The sequence below is a fragment of the Gastrolobium bilobum genome, unplaced genomic scaffold (genome assembly GCF_033153095.1).
Source record: "Gastrolobium bilobum isolate Gb01-03AN ecotype WA unplaced genomic scaffold, APGP_CSIRO_Gbil_v1 utg1031, whole genome shotgun sequence".
Taxonomy (NCBI): Eukaryota; Viridiplantae; Streptophyta; class Magnoliopsida; order Fabales; family Fabaceae; genus Gastrolobium; species Gastrolobium bilobum.
The window spans coordinates 110,609-123,926 of record NW_026899326.1 but is presented as its reverse complement, the minus strand read 5'-3'; the positions used below and the strand labels follow the sequence as shown (position 1 = coordinate 123,926).

The 13,318-nt window shown below is 35.7% G+C and overlaps 2 protein-coding genes across 3 annotated transcripts; one reads left to right on the top strand and one right to left on the bottom strand.

Annotated features, from left to right (window-relative positions):
• Positions 1-7,397: 7,397 nt before the first annotated feature.
• Positions 7,398-8,341, top strand: LOC133289652 (uncharacterized). The gene is made up of 2 exons (XM_061487639.1): positions 7,398-7,626; positions 7,733-8,341. Exons 1-2 carry the CDS (start codon positions 7,456-7,458, stop codon positions 8,186-8,188), a joined length of 627 nt encoding a protein of 208 aa, XP_061343623.1. The 5' UTR covers positions 7,398-7,455; the 3' UTR covers positions 8,189-8,341.
• A 676-nt stretch (positions 8,342-9,017) lies between these two features.
• LOC133289656 (succinate dehydrogenase subunit 5, mitochondrial) lies at positions 9,018-12,083 on the bottom strand. Of its 2 annotated transcripts, none has more exons than XM_061487643.1 (4): positions 11,777-12,083; positions 10,746-11,056; positions 10,306-10,491; positions 9,018-9,256 (listed from the first exon to the last, which is right to left on the bottom strand). In XM_061487643.1, exons 1-4 carry the CDS (start codon positions 11,958-11,960, stop codon positions 9,200-9,202), a joined length of 738 nt encoding a protein of 245 aa, XP_061343627.1. In that variant the 5' UTR covers positions 11,961-12,083; the 3' UTR covers positions 9,018-9,199. The 2 variants fall into 2 exon arrangements, with proteins under 2 accessions (XP_061343627.1, XP_061343628.1); XM_061487644.1 differs by having other exon boundaries at positions 10,746-11,053.
• Between the last annotated feature and the right edge of the window lie 1,235 nt (positions 12,084-13,318).

The following is a 13,318-nucleotide window of genomic DNA, read 5'->3' as shown; positions in this document are numbered from 1 at the left end:
TGGTTTAATCAAATTCATCACTCAAGAAGTTCAAGATCCAATACCTGTTGCAAGAACCGTTACTGAAGAAGGTGTAGAAAGTGTTGGCAACAATGCAACTCAAACTCCTCAAGTCACAAATACACAAACGACTGTTACTGCTCAACAAGATCAGTTGATACTTTCTTGGCTGCTGTCGTCCATGTCTGAATCAATGTACATGCGTGTTGTTGGTTGTTCCAATTCATTCCAAGTTTGGAAGAAACTTGAAGAATTTTTCATGTCTCAAACGAGAGCAAAGGTTAAACAATTGAAAGTGCAATTGAAGAATATAAAGAAAGAAGGTGATGTGTCAAAATACCTTCTCACAATCAAGAAAACAGTGGACTCTTTGGCTGCATGTGGTTCAGCTGTTAGTTGTGAAGATCACATAGATGCGATATTAGATGGCCTAAATGAAGATTATGATGGTTTTGTCACATCAGTTATTTCACGCACAGATCCTTATACTGTTGGTGAAATAGAAGCTCTATTGATGGCTCAAGAACAAAGGTTGGAGAAGCATAGAAGAAATCTTTCATCAAGCCTTCAAGCCAATATGGCTCAACTTCAGGTCAGTAACACTGCAAACAGAGGAAGAGGAGGTTTCAACTCCAATTTTAATAGAGGAGGTTTTAATTCGAACAGAGGAAGATTCCAAACAAATACAAATAGAGGAAATTATCAACCTTACAGAGGAAGAGGAGGAAGGTACCATGGCAGTGGAGGCTATAATAGACCTCAATGCCAAGTTTGTGGTAGATATGGCCACTTGGCTCTTGATTGTCATCATAGGTTTAATCAGAGTTACCAAAGCTCAATAAAACATAATAACTTCTCCAACATGCAAGCAAATATGGCAGTGACCAGCCACACTGTTGCAAAACAACAGGATGATGAAGCCTCTGATTATTTCTCTCTCACTGATTCAAGCTGGTATCCAGACTCTGGAGCCACAAATCACTTCACACCAGAATCCTCCAACCTGTTGCAGAAAACCACTTACAATGGTCAGGATGCTGTTCAAGTAGGTAATGGATCTAACCTAAAAATCAAACACATAGGTCACTCATTTCTATACTCTCCTTTTAGCTCAAAAACTCTTACACTGTCCAATCTTCTGCATGTTCCTGGTTTGTCCAAAAATTTGTTGAGTGTTTCACAATTTGCAAAGGAAAATCAAGTATTTTTTGAATTCCATTCTAATATTTGCTATGTCAAATCTCAGGCTACCAAGGAGATCCTTCTCCAAGGCAACCTTAAAAATGGTCTCTATGCGTTTGATGGAGTACAAAAACCTCCAAAGTTTGTTGTTGTTGCTGCATCTACTTCAAAATTGCATCAACCTCGTATACCCACAATTTCTTCTGCTAAATCTTCCTTAGCTTGTAATAATACTTCTAAAGTTTCCACTTTAGATCTATGGCATTCAAGATTAGCTCATGCCTCTTTTCCTATTGTCAAGTTGGTTCTTAAACATTGTAACATACCATATGCAAATAAAACTGATTCACAATTGTGTTGTGCTTGTTGTATGGCAAAAATGCACCAACTGCACTTACCTAATACTACTACAGTTTACTCTAATCCCTTAGAACTTGTTCTTACTGACATTTGGGGTCCAGCACCTATTGCAAGTTCCTCAGGTGCTCACTACTACATTTTATTTGTAGATGCCTTTTCCAAATACACTTGGCTTTATCCTATGACAAACAAATCACAAGCTTACAATATATTCATTCAGTTTAAAACCATGGTTGAATTACAACTTAATGCTAAAATCAAATCCCTCCAAACTGATAATGGCAAAGAATACCTCAAACTTACTCCCTATTTGCAACAACATGGCATTATTCATCGCCTCACATGTCCCTACACTCATCAACAAAATGGCCAACCCGAAAGAAAACATAGGCATGTTGTTGAAACTGGCCTAGCTCTTCTAGCTCAATCCCACTTACCAACCAAGTATTGGACTGATGCCTTTATTTCTGCCACCCATGTTATAAATCGCTTACCTACTCCCACCCTAGACAACAAGTCTCCCTTTGAAACCTTATTTCACAAGACACCTGATTACTCTTTTCTCAAGACTTATGGATGTGCATGTTATCCCTACCTAAGACCCTACAACAGGCACAAAATCAATTTTAGATCAGAAAAATGCACCTTTATTGGCTACTGTACAAATCAAAAAGGTTACAAATGTTTAAAACCAACTGGTCAAGTCATTTTTGCAAGACATGTTCTCTTTGATGAATCTGATTTTCCTTTTCTCAAATCCTCAGTTTCTACTTCCTCTTCAACCAGTGAGTCATCTACCTATCCCTCTACTCCTGTCATTCCTGTATTATCTCCCAGCATTAACTCAAGAACTGTCCCTGTTCCATCCCGTGTCCCAATATTAGCTCCTATTCCATCTCCTGTTGTTTCTCCTAATCTCTCAATGGGTGACTCTATTAATGATTTTTCTGTTAGTTCCTCTAACACTGCTTGCAGGTTCCCTATTTTTTCTGACAACAGTTGCAGGTCTAATTCCACTCTACCAGTTCCTGTGGTTCCTCCAACTCATCCTATGGTTACTAGAGCTAAAGCTGGTATCTTTAAACCTAAAGCCTATTTGACCTCTTTGGAACCTACTTCTGTCTCTCAGGCTCTAGCACAACCACACTGGCATGCAGCTATGCAAGAAGAGTATGCTGCTTTACTCAAAAATAATACGTGGAAGTTGGTTCCTATGCCTTCAAACAGGTCTCCTATAGGCTGTAAATGGGTATTTCGCACCAAATTTCATCCTGATGGCAGCATTCTTAAGTATAAAGCCAGGCTAGTGGCCAAGGGGTTTCACCAACAGGAAGGTTTTGACTACCAGGAAACCTTTAGTCCTGTGGTTAAACCTGCTACCATTCGGATCGTCCTTACAGCTGCTCTCTCTAGAAGCTGGCCTGTTCACCAGCTGGATGTGAACAATGCCTTCCTGAATGGTGATCTTCAGGAAGATGTATACATGCAACAACCTCCAGGTTTTATTCATGAAGATAAAACCCTGGTGTGCAAGCTCACTAAGGCTCTCTATGGCCTCAAACAGGCTCCACGCGCCTGGTTTGACAAACTCAGTGGCACTCTTCACAAACTGGGTTTTGTCACTGCTAAATGTGACTCTTCCCTCTTTATCTCCATTACACCTACTGCTACTCTATATGTCCTAGTCTATGTCGATGATATACTTGTTACTGGATCTTCTTCCTCTGCTATTCAGACTCTCATCCACTCCCTCAATGATGCCTTTCCTCTCAAGGACCTTGGTCATCTGCACTACTTTCTGGGCATTGAGGTGACCAAATCAGCCTCTGGTGGTCTTCATCTCCATCAATCCAAGTATATTCAGGATCTCCTCAAAAAGGCCAACATGGAAAACTGCAAGTCCATGCCAACTCCTATGATGTCCAGTGTCAAGCTTTCTTCTCGTGATGGATCTCCACATCCTGATCCGTCTCAGTATAGATCCATTGTTGGTGCCCTTCAGTATGCCACAATTACTCGTCCTGACATCACATTCAGTGTAAACAAGGTCTGTCAATTTATGCATGTACCTTTAGATACACATTGGAAGGCTGTTAAAAGGATACTTCGTTACCTGAGTGGGACGATCTCTCATGGGTTAACCATCAACCCATCTCCCAATTTCCATTTGGCTGCTTACTGTGACTCCGATTGGGGTTCGGATCTTGACGACCGCCGTTCCACCAGTGGGTTCTGTATCTTCCTTGGATCGAATCTTGTCACCTGGTCCTCCAAGAAGCAGCATGTGGTCAGCCGCTCGAGTACTGAGGCGGAATATCGTTGTCTTGCTGCTACCGTCGCTGAGCTGACCTGGATCTAGTCCCTTCTCTCCGAACTTCGCATCAGTATCCCCAGATCTCCAGTTATCTACTGTGACAACCTCTCCGCTGTGCTCCTTACCGCTAATCCCACCTTTCACTCCAGGACCAAGCACTTTGAGCTGGATCTCCATTTTGTTAGGGAGAAGGTGCTCAGTAAGGCTGTGTCGGTGCACCATGTCCCAGCCATTGACCAACTTGCTGATGGTCTTACCAAAGCTGTCTCCCAAGTCTCCTTCCTTGATTTCAAGACCAAGCTTCGCGTGGTGGACTCCAAGTCCAACCCCTCTTCAGCTTGCGGGGGAATAAAGGATGTATGGGCCAAGCCCAATAACAGAAGCCCAACATCAGAAGTTAGATAGTTTGTTTAAAGTCAGTTAGTTTGTTTAGCTGATCTGTTATTATTGAAAGGTTGAGATCATTCAGTTATTTATGAATGGCTGAGATTCATCTAAGACTAGGAGTATATAATTTAGAGTTACACAGCTAAATGTAATCATCACTTCATTTTCTCAATATCAAAATTTCAGTTTATTTCTTTCTTCTCTCTCTCATCTGATATCTTTCACTGCTGCTCTGAACATAAATCTCCTCGCATCAAGCTATAGTCCTTTGGCCAAGTTGGTAGCTAAGAGTTTAGGATTAGATCCGTCTTAGATTTTGGGTAATCCTCCTCCTGAAGTGGTTTTTATACTTTTCACTGTTGTTGAGATGCTAACCTGTGTTGCCTTTTTATTTCTTTTGAATACAAATTATGATAAATTCATCGTACCCGAAAACTATTAACTCACTTGGGAATGACTTTTGAAATGATAAAGTTTCACATGTAAAATTTTTGTATCTATTCTTTTTCTCATAATAATCACAATTTTTTTAATAAGATCCCACCTATTTAATCTATATAAAAAAAATAGATTACATAAAAATTTCAATTGACAAATGCTATTTTCTTTTTCTTTTTTTGGTAAGCAAATGCTATTTTCAACTTACCTATATTTTACAAAGAGTAAAAGATTTTTTCAATGGAGATATGTTAAGTTATTTTTTATGAGCTCAAAATGATGTCGTTTTGGGACGAAAATTAATGTGTTTTTGTAATTTTAATATATTGTAAGGTTATATTAGTCTTTATTATTATAATTTTTTAATCTTATAACTTTAAAATGACATCATTTTGAGCTTACTGGAGATCACTTTATTTTCAGTAAGTGAGAAATATTTTTCCCTTTTACAAAACATTTAGGTTTCTTATTCTTTCTTTCTAAATCCCATTTCACCGATCCTAACCAAATCACCCAAAAATAACCAACATGCAACATTCAGAAACTGGAGTTCAAATTGATTGGTACAAGGTTTTTTCAAATAAAATAAGAATGTCTCTTTTAATCCAAATCCTTGTCCATCAAAACAAAAAGAGAAAGAAAAAAAAGTAAAGGCAAATAGATTTGCAATTACACACGTGCAAATTGAATTGGATTTTAGACTAAACAACTGAATGATTTATTTAATCATTAATAATAATTTTTTATTCTTATTTATTTAGAGATAGGATATATTTTTTTTGGTACGAAGAGATAGGATATTCTTATTGGAGTAAGATATTGTAACAACCAATTACAGTTAGTGTTAATGTTACTATTAATCAATTTCACCGTTAAATCAATTATGTTGATCCAACAGTTATATTTATTTCCATCTTTGTATGGTTATGATTCTTCGTATTAAATGTGAAAACATTAAATATGGAGAATCATAACCATATAAAGGTAAAAATAAATATAAAGTATTAAATATGGAGAATCATAACAATACAAAGATGGAAATAAATATAACCGTTGGATCAACATAATCAATCCAACAGTGAAATTGATTAGTAGTAACCCTAATTGGTTATTACAATATCCTATCTCATTCATATTATCAAATATTTCTATTATTACTTTAATATACTTATGTATTTTTTAGAATATATTAAAAGCTATTTTTTTTCCTCTCTCCTATATAATTTTTCATAAATTGTCAGCTGAAGAATGAGATACAACAGTAATTTGACTAATAGTAAATTGATATTAAAAATATTTAATAGTTCCTTATTTATTAATTCCCTTGAATTTTATCTTTGTCCCTAAATGAAAAAACCAAGGGTAGGGCTAGCCGGCTAGAGAACCCAATAGGTGAGAAAATCAGTTGAGCATAGAGATTATTAACCGTTCCAATCCAAGAAATGAAGCACGACAACACATTCATCATCATTCATATTTGATCCAACATTAAATTCGATCCTTCTTGGATCGAGTACTTACCAAGATCTCGTTGAGCGACATGGATTCGGGTTCGGGTTCGGGTTCGGGAGAAGGCAAGGTCCATTGGAGTGTGTATGACGGAGTGAAGATAATCGCGGCGACGCCGGAGGCGCTGATGGCGGAGATCGACTCCGCAATATCTAATCTTGAATACGCACGCGCCACCGCTGCGGCGGAATCCGATCGCGGATACGATGAGCGCATGGCGGACGAAGCATACAAGGCAGGTTGTGCCGCCTTGGCAGCTGGGAAGCTCGACGAGGCTCTCCGTTCTCTGAACGTTTCTCTCTCAAAATGCCCTCCTGATAAGACCTCTGCTGTTGCCAAGCTTAACTCTTTGATCTCTCTCACTTCTCAACACCTTCAAACATCCCCAAACTGAATTCAATTTCATTGTTACCATTCAAGTTCTTCTCATATGTGTAACAATGCGTGTTTGTGTAATTCTCCATATGAATTATGATATGGTCCACTAGTTATATTAAAATTAAAATTAAAATTGTTCATAGTTTTATTGGGGAAATCGTAGAGGAAATCTTAGAGGAAATCGTAGAGGAAATTGTTCATAATTCTCCTGATAAGACTTCTAAAAGTTAATCTTAGAGCTGTGTTCCAGAGGAAATCGTACTCGAGATCGTGTGTTGGAATCTTTTTATGTATACAGAATCTACTTTTTATGTCATGCGAGTCAATTTCAACTTTTCTAGACGATGGGATAAATGCCACTTAGCTCAAAATGTACCGATCCTCTTGTCCCTTTCTGGATTATTTTTCACGAAATAACTTCAATTGGAGGATAGCCATTAACCAATAACCAATCACACAACAAATTTATCAGATTACAGTATCTGTTCGGTGGCACGTCCTGTTAACCATGACTTTAGCTTGAAGTGTAACTTTGAATAAGCACCACCACTTAGGCAGAGAATTAAACAAATTGATGAAGGTTACCACTTACCAGTTACCAGGGTCATTCAAGGTGTTCGATATTTATAGCAGTCAAACAAATCATTTGAATCACAAATTGAATTTTCTTGCCATTCATTAAAGTGTCATTAGGCCATTTTAACTTGCCTTTACCTTAAAGGACGGAAAGCTTAGTGGGGTTTCAGTTGGCTGCAAGGGCACTATCAGTAAAGCAGGTCAATTTGAGCATCAACACAAGTGTTTATACTTTATACACAGAGGTAATGGTAGTTCAATATATATCCTCTTTATGTTAAAAGTTGATCAATGAATTTCCTTTTTCCACCATGGGTGTATTCTACCATGAAGAGCCACCAAACCATCATCGCAAGAGATGCAAATACCTTGGAGCTACTCTGAAGGAAGTATTTTCCCACTGTCAAACTTTCACTCGAAGGCTTTCAACTGCAAGCCTTGAGGAGGAGTGCCCCATCAGTGATTTTGATGAGGAACAGGAAGTACATTCACCTCACTATTCAACCTTAATCAAACTATCTTGAAAAGTTCTTCCCTTTTAGTTAATGTAAGTTGTTATTGTTTTGTTTTTTTTCTATGCTTCCTCAGGAGGTTGTCTCAGCAGTTAGAAGCCGAGCCATGGAAAAACAAAAGCACAAATCAAGCCCATTGAGAGGTGGGTTTTCATGGGTATACTCTCCTGCAACAAGAGAATTGTTTGTCACTCAGAGAATGGTTCCACAAGCAAGGGAGGGAGGGGATGAAGAACATGATGAAAGAGAAGAGTTTTTGTCAGTCAAAAGTTGTTTCTCATGCTGTTCTTCGAGTGCTATGAGTGCTGCGGAAGCATTTTATTCTGTGAAGACCAACCTTTCAAGATGTTCAAGCATGAATGAGATTGACTTATCGGAATATTGGAGGCGTTCAATAATTCAGGAGTTTTGTCATTGTGAGGGATGGCCTTTTGGACTCTGCCGTAAAGCTGTGTTGCTTCCACCACTGCCCAAGTCACCGTCTGAGTCATGGTTGTCGCGTAAAATACAACAAAGTACCAAAGTTACCTGAGTCTTTCCTATTCCTGTAATTTCTGGAGTTGCAACAGTAATAAGTAGTTGAAGATTATCGAATAAGGGACAGATCAAGCATCATATATAGACTATATATAGTGTTAATACACAAAGAGAAGAAATTCTTATTCTGTTGCATAATTCTTGGCTGCTCAGGATCAGTTTTCTAAATTTTACTGCCACTAAAATTATAAACCAAAATAGCACGAAAAAATCTAGATAAATACTATTCATTTAATCAGATCGATTTAGCTAAAAGAATACTATTCATTAACAAATTTAGCTTCATTTTTTAGCTGATATAGACCAAGAAGAATACCAGTTACCAAAGCTGCCAACGGAAGCTGATTTCTTAACTACGTTGATGAAATAGCATCCGGTATTCGATTTAATCATTTGGCAAGGTACAAAAAAAAAGGGTAAAACTCAAAATTAGCACCAACCTGAATTTCATTGTCTTATGCAAATGTTTCCACATTCATGAGGAAATGAATTCTCTCATTTAAAATTTTCAGGCGACCTTATTATATGAAAATGTTATGTCTATCTCCCTCTTCATGAGCATTCACAGATTTTGATGTCTATCTCCCTCTTCATGAGCATTCACAGATTTTGATGTCTATATCTTCATAAACATTCACAAATATAAATTTTGATAAGCTGTTATTTTCTATAACACTTCACATTGCAGATAATGGATGTGGATAAACACAAGGAGTAGCTCGATATAAATAATTAACTTCCTGACTCGTAATTTTCATATTGTCAAGAAGATATATACAAGTCCTAAAACTTCAGCAACTCTCTTAGCTTATGGAACATGAGAATGAAAATGAAAGAAAACACTGTAAAAGGATTATCGTTAACAAAGTTAAGCGCTCTTATTTCCATGCAATCAAACGCTTGGCAACAAAAAAAGTCAGGAAAAAACAAATCGAAGGGTCTACAGGCATCAAAAGCATGACATGAAACACAAACAAACAATTACACTGTTTCTTAAATATTTCTTCTATGCTCTTTGCTCAACATATGAACCAGCAAGTCCAGAAGTTCCAAGAACCGTAACCTGCAACAGAAACCCCAGATTAGAAAAGAGAATGCAAACTGGTCTTGTAATTATTAATATAGCAATGTCATTTCATACGATTTTTTTTCTTTTTTTTTTAACAAAAACTATCGTGAATGACTAACAACTAATAACCAATTATGGCGGGGGAAAGAAAAGCAAGGTTGAAAAGCAAAAAATAGAAAATAAAACACAAAACGTAACAAATTTTCTTTCACTTTTCTCCTTTCATGAGTCATTTTATGAAAGCAGATTCACACTATTTAGCATTTTTCTTATTAATAACTACTTAGGGCAGACTATCAACCAAAAACGTATAAGAAAATAATTGGAGGAATTAGAGAATGGGAACGAAAAAGTTAAACGATATTCCAGTCAATATGCCATACAGTAACATTAGACTACATATTTTTCAAGGACTTAAAAAATGAATGATGTTCAAGCTCAAGTAGTCAAGTGCACCCAAAAATTTCAAATCAAAGTTGTCAATGGTGGCTTCCATGGTGGTTTTGGGGGGCCCTCACCATAAACCCCCAATTGTGTGGCATCTTCAAATGATGGTGCCATGGTGTCATCCAATGTGAGTCTTAGCCGTTAATTATCACGCTATGGCAAATGCCCAAGTGAAAGATAGAGGATTTTTGCATGTTTTACCTCATTTTTCTCATTCAAACAAAGGGCTTGAGATTTTAAGTGTATACCTTAAAAATGAAAATAACAAGAGAAACAGTGCATAGAACTCCTAGAACTAACACACAACACCGCATCTTTGGAGCTCTTTTCTCTTATATTCTTTTTTCATGCTTGTTTTAGTATCAGTTGAAATATAATTTAGTTTGTGATGATTTTCATGATTTAATAAAATTTTATATTTACAAAAAAAGCTGGCACCTTACTTCAATATGTCCCAAACCACACTACAATCTACAATTCTGCCATGGTGATTTAGAAACTTGTCCCCATTGGCAACCATACACAATTGATAATAACATTTGAAAATTGAAATACTACTATAAATATAAGTGGTAATAAGTGAAAATATATGATACCTTTCCCCACTCAGAACCAAGGCCACTGCATCTCATTTTTAAGTGTATCATCTTTGCGCCCAACTCTGTCTCCACCTTCTTTCGCAGATACCTCTCATCAGGCCCAAAGGAATTCAAATAGGTAGTGTAGCGATCAAAAATGGTATGCAGAGCATTTTTCATATTATCAGGCAATGGCTTTACATCCTAAAGAAATAAATTATATCATCAGCCAAATGTGATGAGTGAATGAGCAGAAAATGCAATAGTGTAACTTTAAATATATATATATATATATAAAGTGAGAAGCGAAGCCTTTGCACAAAGATTCGTGTTGTTGTCATGTGACCCGGAGGTCACATGTTCAAATCATGTAATCAACCTCTTGCAAATTGCATTTGCTATAGACCCACACAGTCTATCATGAACTTTATAGCACTTAAACATGTAAAGTTAAATACCTCGCCACTCGCTCCAATGCTGTCATCAATATCTAATTTTAAGGTGGTTATAATCCCTCCAAACTCCTCAACGGCTTCAGCAGCACGGAAAACATTTGCCACAACCTCCTTGCCAGATTTGTCATCAGTATTTTTAGATAAGGCCTCCTTAACATCATAAATGAGAGAATCAGGAAGCTCATTCCAAGTCTCAGCCATCAAATCCTTGAAAGCATTTTGAAGCTCAGTGTCTTTAATGTCAGGCATGTGGGTCACATCTTCACTATAAAATCTCATGCCTAAGCCTATTGAATGAGGAGACCTGCATTCTGCTGATATTTTTCATTAAAAAAAAAAATACTAATTAATTCATTATATAATAGTCATCTTCAAGTATAATACCCTAGCTCAATGCTAGACAATCAACAACATATAACTATCTTTTATCAATTTAACACGTGCAGATTTCTTGCAGTTGTGATCTGACTCTCCAATTTCATTATTAAAGAGAAAAGGTTGGGTTCCAATAACATCATGATTCATATTTGATAAAATAGAATTACTAATATCAAGCATATTGCAGCTTGCAATCGTTGAAACCTAAGCGAGTACTAATCTTATATCCACACTTAATTTACTGAGTCATTTGTTTTATTTTATTTGATTTGATTTGATTCTAAACTAAAAACACGATGCAAACTTTAACAAAACTTACAATAATACTTGTAAACAACCTACTATAAAAATTACTAGTAAAATCAAACAACAAACTTTTTAGTTGGTGCAGTTCAACTTATCAAATGAATCCATGCTCATTAGTTGTACGACTTATATTTTATAAAAATAAAAAAACTCGGTATTTCTTTAATTAATAGCCCAAATATAGATTAATAAAAATGATAATAAAACATTAAATCCTGTTCAAGCGAACCTTTACCAGAACATAAAATTATTGTTCACATAAGCATCAGATAGGAGATCAAACAAGATTAATTTTATATTGATTAAGATCGAAAATGAAAAAGCTAATAAAATTGAGAGAAATCGGTTACCTGAGGATGAAGGGAGGGGATTAGGATTGCGAGAGAGTTGAGAGGAAGGAAGGTTAAAAAGGGTTCGAACGGTGCGATGAATGTTGTGGTGGTGGTGGCGGTTGGTGGATGCAGCGGCGGCGAAACCATAAGATCTGGAGCTCACTGATCTGAACAATGGTCGCAGTCCCACCATTTTTTCCATCTCTAACACTCTGCACAGAACAACCTCGTTGACGACCCACTAACACCGCAGCGCAGTGCAGACGAGTTTTACTGTTTCCTTTGCGTACCCTTTTTTTTTTTCCTTAAAAAATTACACGGGACTACGGGAGTAAAGCGGTAGAGCAAAGGAAACAATTATTTTATGATTTAGTTTTATTTTATTTTTATTTTTTCCCTTAAAACAATGAGGGAAAAATAATTTTTTCGGTGAGCGGAAATAATATTATTTTCAATAAGTCCAAAATAATATTATTTTTATTATAAAATTAAAAAATTATGATGATAATGATTAATATAATCCTACAATAAATTAAAATTATAAAAATATTTTAATTTTTGTCATAAAACAATGTTATTTTGAACTTACCGAAAATAATTTATCTCAAAAATCTTTTACCCAAATAATAAACAATTAAACATATTTGATAATTTTAAGATATTCCCCCCTTTATTCTTACCTATAATCAGGCATGACTATTGCTAGCCATCACACATGCTCTATTGGCCTTCCACCACATCTATCACTAGACAAACATTTTTAAAACACCCCCCTCCCAAAAAAAAACCTAATTTATACAACCGAAAATATTGGTTTATGCACTTTCTTTATTTAAGAATTGTTAAGGGTGTTTTCGTTGGATCAGAGATGGCATGAAATTATGGTTGTTAAAATCTTGATTTATTATTATGATTTTATGATTTATTTTTTATCAAAATAATTTTATCAATATTCCAAATATTTTTATGTTTTTACAATTTTTTTATAATATAATTTTATGTTTTACAATTTTTTAATTTTCTTTTAATTTTACTTAAAATCTCAATTTTAATAAGATTGCATGAAACTCTGCGGTCAAGAAGTTGATCATTGAATGTCTCAAACCTCAACTTGTTAACCAAATTTACCGAGCACCTTATCGGTCATGTTAACCAAATTGAAAAATTATTTTTTCCAATTCCCAATTAGTCATTCTAATCCCCCAAAAACTTCAAAGTACAATCTATACTTATTAATACTCTACATATCTGATCCTAGCTTCTACCCTTGCAAACTAGACCCCTTAAAAAAGATTTGAATTTATACTCCTTTTGAAATTTATAAATTAAAAATCTTTTTAGTGTTTATCATTATATTTTTTTTTCCCACTAAGGATATGAATCATTTCACAAACAAGGATTTCATTTCATAAATTGATACCAGGTCATGGCTAAAATGACAAGTAACTAAGGGTATAAATGGACTAGGCCAACTTATAAAGGTCTACAACTTAGCCTATATTAGATTAAGGTTGGCTTATTAAAAATAGTTAAATAGAACAAGCCCAATTTTTTTAAAAA